The 17,054-nt window shown below is 46.1% G+C and overlaps 2 protein-coding genes across 2 annotated transcripts; one reads left to right on the top strand and one right to left on the bottom strand.

The window, feature by feature from the left end:
- The first annotated feature begins 5,206 nt into the window (after positions 1 to 5,206).
- Positions 5,207 to 6,889, top strand: LOC135826604 (C-type lectin domain family 3 member A-like). Its single transcript, XM_065339209.1, has 2 exons — positions 5,207 to 5,819; positions 6,822 to 6,889. The coding sequence occupies exons 1-2, from the start codon at positions 5,207 to 5,209 to the stop codon at positions 6,887 to 6,889; spliced, it is 681 nt and encodes a 226-aa protein (XP_065195281.1).
- A 6,215-nt stretch (positions 6,890 to 13,104) lies between these two features.
- Positions 13,105 to 13,752, bottom strand: LOC135826603 (pulmonary surfactant-associated protein D-like). Its single transcript, XM_065339208.1, has one exon. The coding sequence runs from the start codon at positions 13,750 to 13,752 to the stop codon at positions 13,105 to 13,107; it is 648 nt and encodes a 215-aa protein (XP_065195280.1).
- Between the last annotated feature and the right edge of the window lie 3,302 nt (positions 13,753 to 17,054).

Raw genomic sequence — 17,054 nt, 5'->3', positions numbered from 1 at the left:
TGTGATCACAGCGACCCTTTTATACCAGATTGTTAGGAGGTTTTGTGGCTACAAGGCGACTACATGTCCTTCGAATGACTCTCCGGGGCGCAGCCTATACATGTAGACCAAAAGGAGCAGCTGAAACTGGGAGAGCAGGTGGTTGTCAATGAAACTGTCTGAGAAAAATAAGACAAAGAACAGAAGGGAAGACAAGCTGGCAAAGGAAGCATATATAATTATAGAGAATGGGATATTTTATCTCTGACCATTTGCTGATGGGTCTGATAAACACACCTTCCACGCCGTAGAAGACGCGTTCCCAGGGATTCGGAAAACTAAGCCTGACTCAATTGTACACGGACAGTGAAAAAACATCCGATGACCAGGTTCCTGCGCCCTCTCGCTTAAGCGAGGAATACATATTGTGTGCTAATCACACCGCAACAGTGCAGTATAGGACACATATGCACTTCCAAAGGGATCGTGTGCGCAACTCCAGAACTACAGCGAAGCACATACACAATTACATACACAAATGTGCCAGACATTCAGAACACCGTATGGCCTCGGACAAAGTCATCATGCCTCCAAAAACTAATTCTATCCCAGCAGGTCAAAGTGGCAGGGGATTGAGACTGGGAAAGAAAAGGACAGCACAAGGTGAAACACTCAACGTTAGGTGCTGTTGTCTAGGTGAGGCATACGTACGGTAAGAAGACACCTGTGGTTATTTGGAATCCAAGGATACTTGGCCCTTCCCTGGGCATTAGACCAGCAATCACTGTAAGATCTGCACTGTCATGACGCCTATTGCCACAGCAGATGCATAGCATCTCATCAAAGATGCTATGCATCTGCTGTGGCATTGTGTAGCAATGCAGAAGAGCGGGCTAGAGGAAGGGAGAGTTGGTTCCTAGTGGAGTTATCCCGTCGGAACGAGTCAAATGGTTTAAGATGCGGGGGTATTTTGGAAAGTCGAATACGATGGATAAGACAGCACATCATGATTCATCGTCTTTCTAGGAGAGGTCTGGTCGAGGATAACATAATTATAGAGAGCGACACTAGAAAGGGACTTGGGCATATGATAAAGAATCTTAAGGAGGGAACGATTGAGAGTTTCCAGTTTCTGCTGTTGGGCAATAGATAGATTTGTCCAGGCAGTACATCATCAGTAGTCAAAATGTGGCAAGATATATGCATTATAGAAAAGAACACGACAGCTGTCAGGAAGATGGGCGCGGTGTGAGTATATTATACCTATGGCTTGACTAGTCTTCGAACATATGTGATGCGGGTGACGTCTTTCACTAAGAGACCTAACAACAGGTAACGTTAAAACAGAACATTGAAAATAAGTGCAGAGACTGTACAGGTCTACGCTGGAAAATGCGTTTGTATTTATTTTGTGATTGAAGGGTTCCCAGGGTTGGAAACACACAATACGTGTACACTGTAGTTATCCTAATAGCGCCGTACGCCGACCCGGAGTCGTACATGTACATGTACATGTACAAGTAGGTTGCCAGTGCATGTGATGTGCTACAGTAGCTGTAGCCTGCATTTACACATTGTGCAGTACATGTACCGGTAGATACACTCTCGTGAAAAACGATCGTGCAAATCCCCTGCTACGAGACTTAGCATGAGTTTGCAAGCACGAAATGCAGTGGCATCCCAGGCACAAGACGAATGTTAAATCTCGATTGTACAAGCCGCCGGCACCACTACTGCTGTGGTAGGATGTAAGGTCCTCCGACACAGCACACACACACACAGCAAGGTCAAGTCTTTATATATAGTTATGATCCATTAATCTTACGCGTTTCTGCCTGTAAGGCTTCGTCAGAGACAAGGATGAAATGACATGAATAAAGACTAGTAGTTATATAGGGCTTGATTCTATGTGCCAGATGGGTGCTTGGGCGGTAAATGCGCTATCAAGCAAGTTTAAAGGCGCAATAACTTGAGTTGCAGACAGGTGTAACAAATGTCAAAAAAGTTGTACAAGTTGAACTAATGTACTAAACCGTAAGACTGGGGGTCAAAATATGCGGTCATAGTACCAGAATGTTTGTACAGAGTCAAGATCATGCAGAATCAAAAGAGAGTGTGATTTGGAGGAGTGAGCTGTAGAGGATATAACCCGAGTCAGAGGGTTATACCGGCTGAATATAAATCCCGACTGCGATAGCAGGAGGGATTTATATGAGGGTACGGTATAACCCGACTACGAGGGTCATATCCTACTTATGCCAGGTACCCCTACGCATTTCCAGAACAACGAACCTATTTGGAGATCTCCTACATCATGCAGTACATGAACATCTTCTGATGGTTATCAGTTGTCAATTGAAAGAATGGTCGAGCAAGGTCAGAAGGAGATTCCTCCGTGGATGTTTGGCATAAGATTTCCTTTCAGTTCCAGTGCATATTGTAGCATCTTCATGATCTTGTCTTGAGTCGTGAGCGGTGCGGTGCGGAAGTCGACTGAATTGCTGCGGTGCTGGAGTTTGTCGTTGAATCAAACTACCGTCACTAGTTAGATTACAGCTTGGACTCTTTGGGAGTAAGTGTTACTATAATTATGGTACAGTGCTGATTTTCACATGCGGCATCTCATAATCAGTTTTGCTTGCAAGTAGATGCATGTGCATACACTGTTTTGTATCACATTTCAATCCAATCTTTTGTAGCCTTTTCCAATCGGGTTGAAGTACATGTACACTGGTATTATAAACTTATTTACGAAGGAGACAGTCCGTTGATGATCTTCAACTCTTCGAAGTACAATGTACATTGCTGACCCATTCGGGATACTTCGTGGTTATTCGACGTTCTTTATCCTCAGATTCAGTATAACAGAATACTCTGTAGACGAATTCCAGGTCATTCTTCTTTTCCATTGTGTACTGTTCCTCGTCAGTGTGCCGTTCTGTGTGGAGTGTACACGCGCATGTGGTGTCCGTTGTGTCTGTTTATGTATGGTCCGTGCGCTGGAGTACTGCCGCCGTACAAGTTCACTGCCTTTCAGGCAGTGAACTTGTACGGTGGCAGTGCCCTAGCGTACGTACCGTGCACCGGGATTTATATTCTATATAAATCCCGCGCGGGATTTATACTGGCCAATATAACCATGGCTAGACGAGCGCTGATTGGCTGAAAACAGGCCCTCCGTACCGTACCATGGTATAAACATGTATATACACCTGGCACCAACACGTATAATATGTGCGTGTATTACTTTTGAAGTAATTAATTTCCTGTGCAAACACAGAACGATACTTTTTTCAAATGGCTAGGCGACTATTTTCACATGAGTGTTTGTACAACCTGGAACTTACCTGTAGATCGTTTGCTGAACATAGTGTTCCTCAACACTGGCAACAGGATAGCCTGTGGCAATGTTCCTATGAAAGAATATGTTTGGTACTTTTACTAATGCCTCTCCTTGACCATGGACTTCACACTGCCGGTCACATCATGTAAGCCATGTCTTGATCATCTGATTAATCCTGTCCGTTCCAGACGGGAACTCGTTGCATTTGCAGTTGGTGAGCATAGATATCATACCCCGATGAGAAGGACTGAGATACCTTTGAAAATCCGTAAGGGGAGGAAGGATAGTCATTGCAGGTCAGATATACAATGGTAACTGGGACCGAAAATGCAAATTTCAACTTCTTTTTGAAAGCATTTGATATGAGTAAATGACACTTTATAGTGCTGATTTCACCTGCAGCAGCTGCATGTACAACACGCCAACCACAGCTACGTTTACGAAGTGCTCATCTCTTTGTACCTGCCGATGCATGACTACCCCCCACCCTGCCCCGCCGGCAGTATCATATCTTTAATTAACTTGCTTACCAACATATTCCGCAAAAGTTGTTTCCTGTAAAAGAGGCCTTAAAATGTAAACAACATACTTGTTGAAATAAAATGTATAACCTGTTATACTACAAAAATCATGGAACACCCTCAGAACATTTCAATCTGGCTTCTATCCTACGTCCTGGGTTCCTAAAACCAACTCGTACCTCATTTATTTAAACCTCCCCAACATTTGTTCTGTCCTTCGTAGAGGCAGCTTCCTGCTGACCATCACCCGCCTTTAAATACATGAACATGCATTACTTGTTTTGTCACGTCATCATGGATCAGCTTATGCGGAGGCTAGCCAAGCTTGCTTAGCGATGCCAACGCAAAATGTAGAAAAAATAATAACCGCTAGAGGACTAAAGAACAGAGCGATGTGATGGTACTTGTTAACATCTCTATCGACTTACAGTGGTTCATCAGTGTACTTCGAGGATGCTACCTGTTCTCTGATTATAATGCTTCGTGGTTGCCAAAGTACCCCCTCCTCCACCCTCCCCCCCCCCCCCCCCCCCGGCCACCACCCTCTGCAATCACAATACCCACTATAGGGCTGAGCAAACAAGACCACTGTGTAGGTGGTATGCTCGCTACCACGTGACTTCACGCAGGCCACTCGCAACCATCCGACTGGTTTGATGATACGATTTATTATATTATTTTTATTAGAATGACTACATCACGTGGAAAGATGGCCAATGTAAGATCCGAAAAAAAGGACACACCAATAAGATGAAATAGAAAAGAAGACAGACAATCTAACGAGGAAAAAAGCCAATTGAGTGAACAAGATGTCAGAAAAAACAATAAATTAATAGCAATGTTTCGGTGAGGGCGGGGGGGGGGGGAGGGTGGCTAAGCCAACAATGGATGAACGCAATGATCTAGACTTGCTAAGGATTAGAGGGATTGACCTAGAGCACTGTTCCCAACGACAGACATCCCAACAACATTATGTGCTGTTGGTGTAACGAAAATGTGACACAGCAAGGTGCAAAGGGAAACGAAAATAAAAGAGGAGAACATGAAGAGTAGGTGCACGAATCGAGAAACTAACGCGTGTAACATTCACATACATGTACATCACAAACCTTAGCAAACTGACCCGACAGCAGAATTATCGAATCCTGAACTGACATACAGACAGGCGTCCTTGTGAGCATGGAGCATCGTTAAACATGCCAGTACCACCATCTATCTCCACACAGTCTTCACCGCCCGGACCCACATTGTTTGGCTCGCCCTCCAGAAAGTTGTTGATCACAGCGGGCCGCCCAGAGACATCTACGAACCTTCCCTCGGTTTTGAAATCATTGTAGAACAACCAGACACCAGTAACTCAACCATGATGCGTCTTACCATTGATCTGGCATTTGTTCTGTGCCTGGTCTCAATGACTTTGGCTGACGACATTACCGCGGATAAGAGTAAGCGCTATGCTGAAGAGTACTTGGCCTCTATGGCCGGAGAAGAGATTGATCAGGCACGCCAACTGGCGGAGGAGCGACGTGCAGCAGGAGATTACACAACTGCAAAGAAGGTCAATAGCACCTCCAGTGCTGTGGGAAAGCGTGAGCCAAGAACAGCTTCAATGACTGTCCAGTGTTGCAGAAACCCAAGAACTGGACTTTTGATCTACCGCTACGAGAATCGCCCCATGACCCGTGAACAAGCGCGCCGCAACTGCCGACGGAATGGTGGAGATCTGGCCAGTCCGAGGAACATGCAAGAATTCATTGTCCTAGAGAATCTCATCCGCCCATTCACAGGCGTTCCTGGTGTCTGGTTGTTCTACAATGATTTCAAAACCGAGGGAAGGTTCGTAGATGTCTCTGGGCGGCCCGCTGTGATCAACAACTTTCTGGAGGGCGAGCCAAACAACGTGGGTCCGGGCGGTGAAGACTGTGTGGAGATGGATGGTGGTACTGGCACAGAACGGAACAAACGCAAGGGGAATGGTAAGGCGCATCATTGTTATCCTACTACTGAGCGAAGAGACGATTTTTAATAATGAACAAAGCCGGCTTTGAACAACAGCAGCTCAGAAGGTATCTGGTGATCATTAACTGTTGTGCTTGGTTTCGTAGAGAAATCAGCTCAACATGACCCTTTTATACCAGATTGTAAGGAGGTTTTGTGGCTACAAGGCGATGACTACAATGTCCTTCGAATGCCTCTCCGGGGCGCAGCATATACATGTAGACCAGAATGAGCAGCTGAAACTGGGAGAGCTTTTTTGTAAGAGCTTAGAAACCCGCAGGCAGACACACGTGCACACACACACACACACACACACACACACACACACACACACACTACTACTAATACTACTACTACTACTACTACTACTACTACTACTACTACTACTACTACTACTACTACTACTACTACTACTACTACTACTACTACTACTACTACTACTACTACTACTACTACTACTACTACTACTACTACTCCTACTACTACTACTACTACTACTACTACTATGTACAGCTACCCTATCGGGCCACGCCGCTCCCAGAAGCGGGAGACACACACACACACACACACGCACACACACGAAGACACATAGAAGACACATATCATGCACAGACAAAGTATCCTGGATCGACTGTGTCTATCTCATCAAAGATGCTATGCATCTGCTGTGGTAATGGGCGTCATGACAGTGCAGATCTTACAGTGGTTGCTGGTCTAATGCCCAGGGAAGGGCCAAGTATCCTTGGATTCCAAATAACTACTGGTGTCTTCTTACCGTATGCCTCACCTAGACAACAACTCGTGACGTTGGGATGTTTCACCTTCTGCTGTCCTCTTCTTTCCCAGTCTCAATCCCCTGCCACTTTGACCTGTTCGGTTAGCATAAGTTTTTGGAGCCATGATGACTTTGCCCGAGGCCATGCGGTGTCCTGAATGTCTGGCATGTTCGTGTGTGTAATTGTGTATGTGCTTCGCTGTAGTTCTGGACTTGCGTTCACGAGTCCTTTGGAAGTGCATATATGTCCTTTACTGCAATAGTGCGGTGTGATGAGCACACAAAATGCATTTCTCGCCTAAGCGAGAGAGCTTAGGAACCTGGTCATCGGATGTTTTTTCACCGTCCGTGTACGATTGAGTCAGGCTTAGTTTTCCGAATCCCTGGGAACGCGTCCTTCTTCCCCGATGCATATTCTACGGCGTGGAAGGTGTGTTTATCAGACCCACCAGCAAATGGTCAGAGATAGAATATCCCATTCACTAAAATTATCTATGCTTCCTTTGCCAGTTTATCTTCCCTTCTGTTCTTTGTCTTGGCTTTCTCAGGCAGTTTTGTTGACTCACCAGTGGAAGCTATCCAATTTTTGAATACGGTTGTTATTATTTTGTACACGTTAGTCTCTGTGTGTACGGGATACTAGAGTCGTCGCCATAAATTCCTGGCAATACCGATGCCATGGATACAGTACCATGGTACCAGCACAGCATTGAACTATCTGCAGTCCAGCGCTGCAATGGTGAGAACATGTTCCGAACACTCTAAAACCTCAGTGCAGACCAATCAAACGCGTTTGTTCTGAACGATCCTGTTGCGGATCCCACCAATCGAGCGCCCTAAAGCTGGCTTTGCCCTGTGCATGAGAGACGCGAAGAATGTATCATTAATTTTGCCATTCATTGATCTCCACTTCAACACCGAAGACCAGACAGCTTGGCCAACTAGAGTGTTGCAAAATATTGGTTTCAAAAAAGTGAAGGACAGCTTGGAAAATACTGTCGGCTGATTATGTTCCATGTTCTCCGTTTGATCTCTCTGATCGCGGACGGGAATTCGGTCAATGTGCGCAGGATGGTAGCTTTCGCACGCCAGGGACATTAGCTGGGGCAATCAGCATTGTCAGCAATGCCTACAGTACATTCATCGGAAACTGGCCCGCTGGCTTTTGAAAGTTGGATTTGGGCCGAATTGAGGATCAAAACCCCACTTTAAATCTCACAAATCTGGGTTTTGGATCTGCTTCTCCATACATTTTGCCATGGCATACCTGTCCTAATTTTGTAAAACCTGGCTGAATTTCTATTTCCCTGTTCTTGGACTTTTCTGGCCTCAAATGTGGCAAGGAGTAATTGCACGGGTCACACAATGCAGGATGTACTGTTGTTTTCACGATATCTTAAACTATGTGAGAGAGACACCAAAAGGTTAGGGTGCCAGTTTCCAATGAATGGACTGTAGCACTTGACTAGAGTAAGATACTATACGTCATATCTGTGCATGTATAATAATCTACTTGAGTCCTACAAGCACTGCCCGCTAGTTTTCGAGATCTACTACTTGTGGGTACTTCAACTCCACTACTTTCCGTGCTGGCTGACTTACAATGTAGAAATGTAGATGGCACTTGTCGGCTTAAGTACCAGCCTGATCCAGCATTGCACATTGATCTATATGTACATGTATATTGTACCAAGGTACAAAGTAACACTGTTACTTGTTACAGGAGAGAGAAAGCCAAGATGAATACACACGATGACAGCAGTCTAAAATGCTGTTGAGAACAAGTCAAACATGTACTACGTAGTAGATAGGAACACATTTAAGGGCAACAAGAAAAAGGCAAGAATAGCTGCTGCCCCCCCCCCCCCCCCCCCCTGCTCGGTGTGTAGGTGATACACTCAGTACCACGTGACTCCACGGAGGCAACTCACAACCAGCCGGCTGGTTTGATGATGAAAGATGGCCAATGTCATTTCCGAAAAGGGGACACACTGGTAGAATGAAAGAGAAAAGAAGACGGACAAACTACCTAGGACGAAAAATGATTGAACGAACACGATATCAAAACAGCCTTGTACTGGCAATGTTTCGGGACGATACACATGTAGAAGGGTAGCTAAGCTCAGGCAGAAGTAAATGAGCGATTTGACTAATACAAGTACTTCCAAAATATAAAAGTAGAGGTATAGCACTGTTCACGATGAGAGTCAACTCAACAATAACATTGGGGTTGGTGAAAGTTGGACATAGCAAGATGGAACGGAAAACGAAAAAAGGTAAACATGGAGAGTAGGTGCAAGAAGCGCGAAACTAACGTGCGAAACAATAACGTGCATGGTAAAACTTATCAAACTGACCCGACAGCAGAATAATAGAATTCTGAACTGACAGACAGACAGGCGTTCTTGTGATCACAGCGACCCTTTTATACCAGATTGTGAGGAGGTTTTGTGTCTACAAGGCGATGACTACATGTGCTTCGAATGACTCTCCGGGTCGCAGCCTATACATGTAGACCAGAAGGAGCAGCTGAAATTGGGTGAGCTTTTGGGTAAGAGCGAAATAAACCTTAGAAATCCGCAGGCAGACATGCCCGCACACACACACACACACACACACACACACACACACACACACACGCACACACACGAAGACACATAGAAAACACATAATTAGACCAGCAACCACTGTAAGATCTGCACTTTCATGACGCCCATTGCCACAGCAGATGCATAGCATCTTTGATGAGATGGACACAATCGATCCAGGATACTTTGTCTGTGCATGATAATATCATGCACAGACAAAGTATCCTGGATCGACTGTGTCTATCTCATCAAAGATGCTATGCATCTGCTGTGGCAATGGGCGTCATGACAGTGCAGATCTTACAGTGGTTGCTGGTCTAATGCCCAGGGAAGGGCCAAGTATCCTTGGATTCCAAATAACCACAGGTGTCTTCTTACCGTACGTACGCCTCACCTAGACAACAGCTCCTAACGTTGAGTGTTCCACCTTGCGCTGTCCTTTTCTTTCCCAGTCTCAATCCCCTGCCACTTTGACCTGCTGGGTTAGAATTAGCTTTGGAGCCATGATGACTTTGCCCGAGGCCATACGGTGTTCTGAATGTCTGGCACATTTGTGTATGTAATTGTGTATGTGCTTCACTGTAGTTCTGGACTTGCGTTCACGATCCCTTTGGAAGTGCATATGTGTCCTTTACTGCACTGTTGCGGTGTGATGAGCACACAATATGTATTTCTCGCCTAAGCGAGAGGGCTTAGGAACCTGGTCATCGGATGTTTTTTCACCATCCGTGTACGATTGAGTCAGGCTTAGTTTTCCGAATCCCTAGGAACGCGTCCTTCTTCGCCGATGCATCTTCTACGGCGTGGAAGGTGTGTTTATCTGACCCATCATCAAATGGTCAGAGATAGAATATCCCATTCACTATAATTATCTATGCTTCCTTTGCCAGTTTGTCTTCCCTCCTGTTCTTTGTCTTGTTTTTCTCCGGCAGTTTTATTGAGACTCACCTGTGGAAGCTGTCCCATTTTCGTATACGGTTGTTATTGTTGTGTGCACGTATGTCTCTGTGTGTACGGGATACTAGAGTCGTCGCCAAAAATTCCGGGCAATATCGATGCCATGGATATAGTACCATATTCTAGCACAGCACTGAACTATCTGCAGTCCAGCGCTGCAATGGGTGTACATGGATACACACAGACCCACAGCAGGGCATAGTCATAGCATGTGCCGTGCCAGTATTTGTTTTGTATTTACGGATTCTCCACAGGCCTCAGCCTATCTCGAGGGAGTCTCCGCCAACAGCCTATGAAGAAGAAGAAGCTGAGGAGAAAATAAAAAAAGATTGAAAGATGCGAGGTGGTAGTAATTTAGTTAACACAGTGCTTAATGATATCGCATAGCGTTTCGTGACTCATGTGGATTTAAAACGTGATATAGGATACTGAACGATTCAGCACTCCAGAATGTGTCACACAACTGCACTATGGACATGCTCAAAGAGGCTTTTGCTCCGCGTTTCTCGAGTAGCGCCTCGAACAGTACGGCATTACATACATTCAGGTGACGTAATCAGTACTGCAGTGCATTCATTCATGTGACGTAATCAGTACTGCCGTGCATTCATTCAAGTGACGTAATACACTTAGCTACATGTACATGTATACGATTCTCGTTACAGTGTGGTGCTTGATGCGGGTGACGTCTTTCACTAAGAGACCTACCCACAGGTAACGTTAAAACAGAACATTGAAAATAAGTGGAGAGACTGTACAGGTGTACGCTGGAAAATGCGTTTGTATTTATTTGTGATTGAAGGGTTCCCAAGGTTGGAAACACACAAGACATGTACACTGTAGTTATCTTAATAGCGCCATACGCCGACCCGGAGTCGTACGTGTACATGTACATGTACACGTACATGTACATGTACACGTACATGTACATGTACGTGTACCTGCCTTGCTCAAGTACTAGTAAGTTGCCAGTGCATGTGATGTGCTACAGTAGCTGTAGCCTGCATTTACACATTGTGCAGTACATGGTACCGGTAGATGCACTCTCGTGAAAAACGATCGTGCAAATCCCCTGCTACGAGACTTAGCATGAGTTTGCAAGCACGCCATGCAGTGGCATCCCAGGCACAAGACGAATGTTAAATCTCGCTTGTATAAGCCGCCGGCACCACTACTGCTGTGTGATTTGGAGGAGTGAGCTATTCACACATGGACCAACACGTACAATATGTTCGTGAACTACTTTTGAAGTAATTAATTTCCTGTGCAAACACAGAACGATACTTTTTTCAAATGGCTAGGCGACTATTTTCACATGAGCGTTTGTACAACCTGGTACTTACCTGTAGATCGTTTGCTGAACATAGTGTTCCTCAACACTGGCAACAGGACAGCCTGTGGCAATGTTCCTATGAAAGAATAATTGGTACTTTTTACTAATGCCTCTCCTTGACCATTGACTTCACACTGCCGGCCACATCGTGTAAGCCATGTATTGATCCTCTGGTTTCTGTTGAAGAAAGTAAATTATCCTGTCCTTTCCAGACGGGAACTCGTTGCTATTGCAGTTGGTGCGCATAAGTATCATGCCCCGATGAAAAGGACTGAGATACCTTTAGAAATCCGTTAGCGGAGGACAGATTTTCATTGCAGGTCAGATTTACAATGGGATCTGGGACGGAAAACGCAAATTTCAACTTCTTTGTAATAGACTCAGATGGAGAGCCAAGGTTTACTTTATACAAAGAGAAAGACCAAGCAACTACAAGTTACGCTATACTGTCCACCAACACCACCTGCCGGAGCCTGGCTAGACCCCCCCCCCCCTGCCCCGCCGGCTGTATCATATCTTTAATTAACTTGCTTACCAACATATTCCACGAAAAGGATTTCCTGCAAAAGAGTAGAAAATAATGTAAACAACACACCTGTTGAAATAAAATGCATGACCTGCCATTCTGTCGTTCTGGGTTCCTCAACCCAACTCGTAGCTCATTTATTTAAACCTCCTCAACATTTGTTCTGTCCTTCGTACAGGCAGCTTCCTGCCCGCCTTTAAATACATGTACATGCATTACTTGTTTTGTCACCTCATCATGGATCAGCTTATGCGGAGGCTAGCCAAGCTTGCTTAGCGATGCCAACGCCAAAACGCAGAAAAATAAAAATAAACACTGGAGGACTAAAGAGCAGTGTGATGTGATGGGACCTGTGAACATCTTTATCGAGTTACAGTAGTACGATTAATTAATGTCAACAGTGTACATGGACATGGAGGATGCTACCTGTTCTCTGATTATAATGCTTCGTGGGTGCCAAAGTACCCCCCCCCCCCCCTTCCCGGCCACCACCCTCTGCAATCACAATACCCACTATAGGGCTGAGCAAACAAGACCGCTGTGTAGGTGGCAGGGTCGAATTCACTTGACTCCACGCGGGCCACTCGCAACCATTCGACTGGTTTGATGATACGATTTATTACTTTTATTAGAATGACTACATCATGTGGAAAGATGGCCAATGTAAGATCCGATAATTGGACACACCAATAAGATGAAATAGAAAAGACGACAGACAATCTAACGAGGAAAAAAGCCAATTGAGTGAACAAAACGGCAGAAAATTAACAATACAATGGCAATGTTTCGGTCAGGAGGGGGGGGGGGAGGGTGGAAGGGTGGCTAAGCCAACAATGATTGAACGCAATGATCTAGACAGGCTAAGGATTATAGGGATTGACCTAGAGCACTGTTCCCAACGACAGCCATCCCAACAAGATTATGTGCTGTTGGTGTTACGAAAATGTGTCACAGCAAGGTGCAAAGGGAAACGAAAATAAAAGAGGAGAACATGAAGAGTAGGTGCACGAATCGAGAAACTAACGTGTGTAACATTCACATACATGTACATCACAAACCTTAGCAAACTGACCCGACAGCAGATTTATCGAATTCTGAACTGACATACAGACAGGCGTTCTTGTGAGCATGGAGTATCGTTAAACATGCCAGTAGCACCATTCATCTCCACACAGTCTTCACCGCCCGGACCCACGTTGTTTGGCTCGCCCTTCAGAAAGTTGTTGATCACAGCGGGCCGCCCAGAGACATCTACGAACCTTCCCTCGGTTTTGACATCATTGTAAAACAACCAGACACCAGGAACGCCTGTGAATGGGCGGATGAGATTCTCCAGGACAATGAATTCTTGCATGTTTCTCGGACTGGCCAGGTCTCCACCATTCCGTCGGCAGTTGCGGCGCGCTTCTCCACGGGTCATGGGGCGACTCTCGTAGCGGTAGATCAAAAGTCCAGTTGATGGGTTTCTGCAACACTGAACCGTCATTGAAGCTGTTCTTGCCTCACGCTTGCCCACAGCACTGGAGGTGCTATTGACCTTCTTTGCAGTTGTGTAATCACCTGCTGCACGTCGCTCCTCCGCCAGTTGGCGTGCCTGATCAATCTCTTCTTCGTCCATAGAAGCCAAGTACTCTTCAGCATAGCGCTTACTCTTATCCGCGGTAATGTCGTCAGCCAAAGTCATTGAGACCAGGCACAGAACAAATGCCAGAGCAATGGTAAGACGCATCATGGTTGAGTTACTAGAGGAAAGAATATATTTCTGATAATGAACACAGCTCGCAATAGGGACTGAAGGTTGGAATTGATCAATGAGGGTTTCGTCTCTGAAGTTAGTCAGCTCGTCATGGTCCTTTTATACTCCCCTTCGCGAGATCTTTGACAAGGTCAGATGCTGAATAGTTCCAACAGCTCTTTGTCCATGTAATATCCTCAAAATGGACAGTTGACGCTGGGGGGAGCCTTTGGTTAGAGTAAGGAGAAGCCATACGCAAACACGCACAGAATGCACACAGTCTGTAGCATTCACTAGTTGAGGGCATGGCAAAGTGGAAAAGTGGAATACAAAATGACTTTCACCAATTTAGTGTCTGTCGATTATACTTCACTGCAGATGCGGTGTTACTTCTGTCAGAGTCGGGGCGCCGCTGCGGTGAAATTATACTTCATTGCAGATGCGGTGTTACTTCTATCAGAGTCGGGGCGCCGCTGCGGTGAAATTATACTTCACTGCAGATGCGGTGTTACTTCTATCAGAGTCGGGGCGCCGCTGCGGTGAAATTATACTTCATTGCAGATGCGGTGTTACTTCTATCAGAGTCGGGGCGCCGCTGCGGTGAAATTATACTTCACTGCAGATGCGGTGTTACTTCTATCAGAGTCAGGGCGCCGCTGCGGTGAAATTATACTTCATTGCAGATGCGGTGTTACTTCTATCAGAGTCGGGGCGCCGCTGCGGTGAAATTATACTTCACTGCAGATGCGGTGTTACTTCTATCAGAGTCGGGGCGCTGCTGCGGTGAAATTATACTTCATTGCAGATGCGGTGTTACTTCTATCAGAGTCGGGGCGCCGCTGCGGTGAAATTATACTTCATTGCAGATGCGGTGTTACTTCTATCAGAGTCAGGGCGCCGCTGCGGTGAAATTATACTTCACTGCAGATGCGGTGTTACTTCTATCAGAGTCGGGGCGCCGCTGCGGTGAAATTATACTTCATTGCAGATGCGGTGTTACTTCTATCAGAGTCGGGGCGCCGCTGCGGTGAAATTATACTTCATTGCAGATGCGGTGTTACTTCTATCAGAGTCGGGGCGCCGCTGCGGTGAAATTATACTTCATTGCAGATGCGGTGTTACTTCTATCAGAGTCGGGGCGCCGCTGCGGTGAAATTATACTTCACTGCAGATGCGGTGTTACTTCTATCAGAGTCGGGGCGCCGCTGCGGTGAAATTATACTTCACTGCAGATGCAGTGTTACTTCTATCAGAGTCGGGGCGCCGCTGCGGTGAAATTATACTTCACTGCAGATGCGGTGTTACTTCTATCAGAGTCGGGGCGCCGCTGCGGTGAAATTATACTTCACTGCAGATGCGGTGTTACTTCCATCAGAGTCGGGGCGCCGCTGCGGTGAAATTATACTTCATTGCAGATGCGGTGTTACTTCTATCAGAGTCGGGGCGCCGCTGCGGTGAAATTATACTTCATTGCAGATGCGGTGTTACTTCTATCAGAGTCGGGGCGCCGCGGCGGTGAAATTATACTTCACTGCAGATGCGGTGTTACTTCTATCAGAGTCGGGGCGCCGCTGCGGTGAAATAATACTTCACTGCAGATGCGGTGTTACTTCTATCAGAGTCGGGGCGCCGCTGCGGTGAAATTATACTTCACTGCAGATGCGGTGTTACTTCTATCAGAGTCGGGGCGCCGCTGCGGTGAAATTATACTTCACTGCAGATGCGGTGTTACTTCCATCAGAGTCGGGGCGCCGCTGCGGTGAAATTATACTTCATTGCAGATGCGGTGTTACTTCTATCAGAGTCGGGGCGCCGCTGCGGTGAAATTATACTTCATTGCAGATGCGGTGTTACTTCTATCAGAGTCGGGGCGCCGCGGCGGTGAAATTATACTTCACTGCAGATGCGGTGTTACTTCTATCAGAGTCGGGGCGCCGCTGCGGTGAAATTATACTTCACTGCAGATGCGGTGTTACTTCTATCAGAGTCGGGGCGCCGCTGCGGTGAAATAATACTTCACTGCAGATGCGGTGTTACTTCTATCAGAGTCGGGGCGCCGCTGCGGTGAAATAATACTTCACTGCAGATGCGGTGTTACTTCTATCAGAGTCGGGGCGCCGCTGCGGTGAAATTATACTTCATTGCAGATGCGGTGTTACTTCTATCAGAGTCGGGGCGCCGCGGCGGTGAAATTATACTTCACTGCAGATGCGGTGTTACTTCTATCAGAGTCGGGGCGCCGCTGCGGTGAAATTATACTTCACTGCAGATGCGGTGTTACTTCTATCAGAGTCGGGGCGCCGCTGCGGTGAAATAATACTTCACTGCAGATGCGGTGTTACTTCTATCAGAGTCGGGGCGCCGCTGCGGTGAAATAATACTTCACTGCAGATGCGGTGTTACTTCTATCAGAGTCGGGGCGCCGCTGCGGTGAAGACACAATGGCAACTGTTTTTCATTTAAAATACCCAGGAAAGGACCAAGCATTCTTGGATTGCAATCACTGCTGGTTTCTAGTTACGGAATGTCTCGCCTAGTCAAGAGCTCATGACGTAGGGATATTTCACCAAGAGGGGTCCTTTCCTCACCCTGTCTCAGTCGTTGCCACATTGCAAAGCTGGGTTGGTGGAAGGTATTGGAGCCAAGATACTTTCGTATGGCCACACAGTGTTCGTAATATCGACGTCTGATTTTATTTACATGTATCCTGCCGCCAATGAGGTTATCCCAATCAGGCAATCACTCAATACTATATACGTAGGTGTGAAGCATCACCTATTACCTGTTTGAGGCAAAGTTGGGGAATGCCTTAATAGTTTTCAAAGCTGGTCACGCCCTTCTCCTCCATGCACACACACACACGCACATGCACACGCAAGCGCCCATGAACTCTCTCTCTCTCTCACACACACACAAACATACATACATTCATACACACACATATACACGCACACGTTGCCCGTGGAGGACCTGGGATTTACGACATGCCGGCACCCCGGACAAAGTCAATGGGCATGGATATCTTGACTCCGCTCATCCCCAATAGCATCATGAATAGTTTTGAAACTCGGATACTGAGCAAATAATGTTCGCGTTTTAAAAGAAGAGACTTGCCTCTTTGTCGCACTATCTCTCTGTATAATTATCTCGTTACCTTGGCGGACTGTTCTGTCATAACTGCTAGCATATGGTTTTTTTACCTTTACTAAAATGTAAATAGTTTTGAATGACCCCTATGCCTATGGTGTAGTGATCTGCTAGCTGAGCAGTGCTCGTTACACTTCGATCCTTGATATGAG

This window comes from Sycon ciliatum, chromosome 10, assembly GCF_964019385.1.
Source record: "Sycon ciliatum chromosome 10, ocSycCili1.1, whole genome shotgun sequence".
Classification (NCBI taxonomy): Eukaryota; Metazoa; Porifera; class Calcarea; order Leucosolenida; family Sycettidae; genus Sycon; species Sycon ciliatum.
Note: the sequence above shows the minus strand (reverse complement) of the source record. Positions and strands in the feature narration are given on the sequence as shown.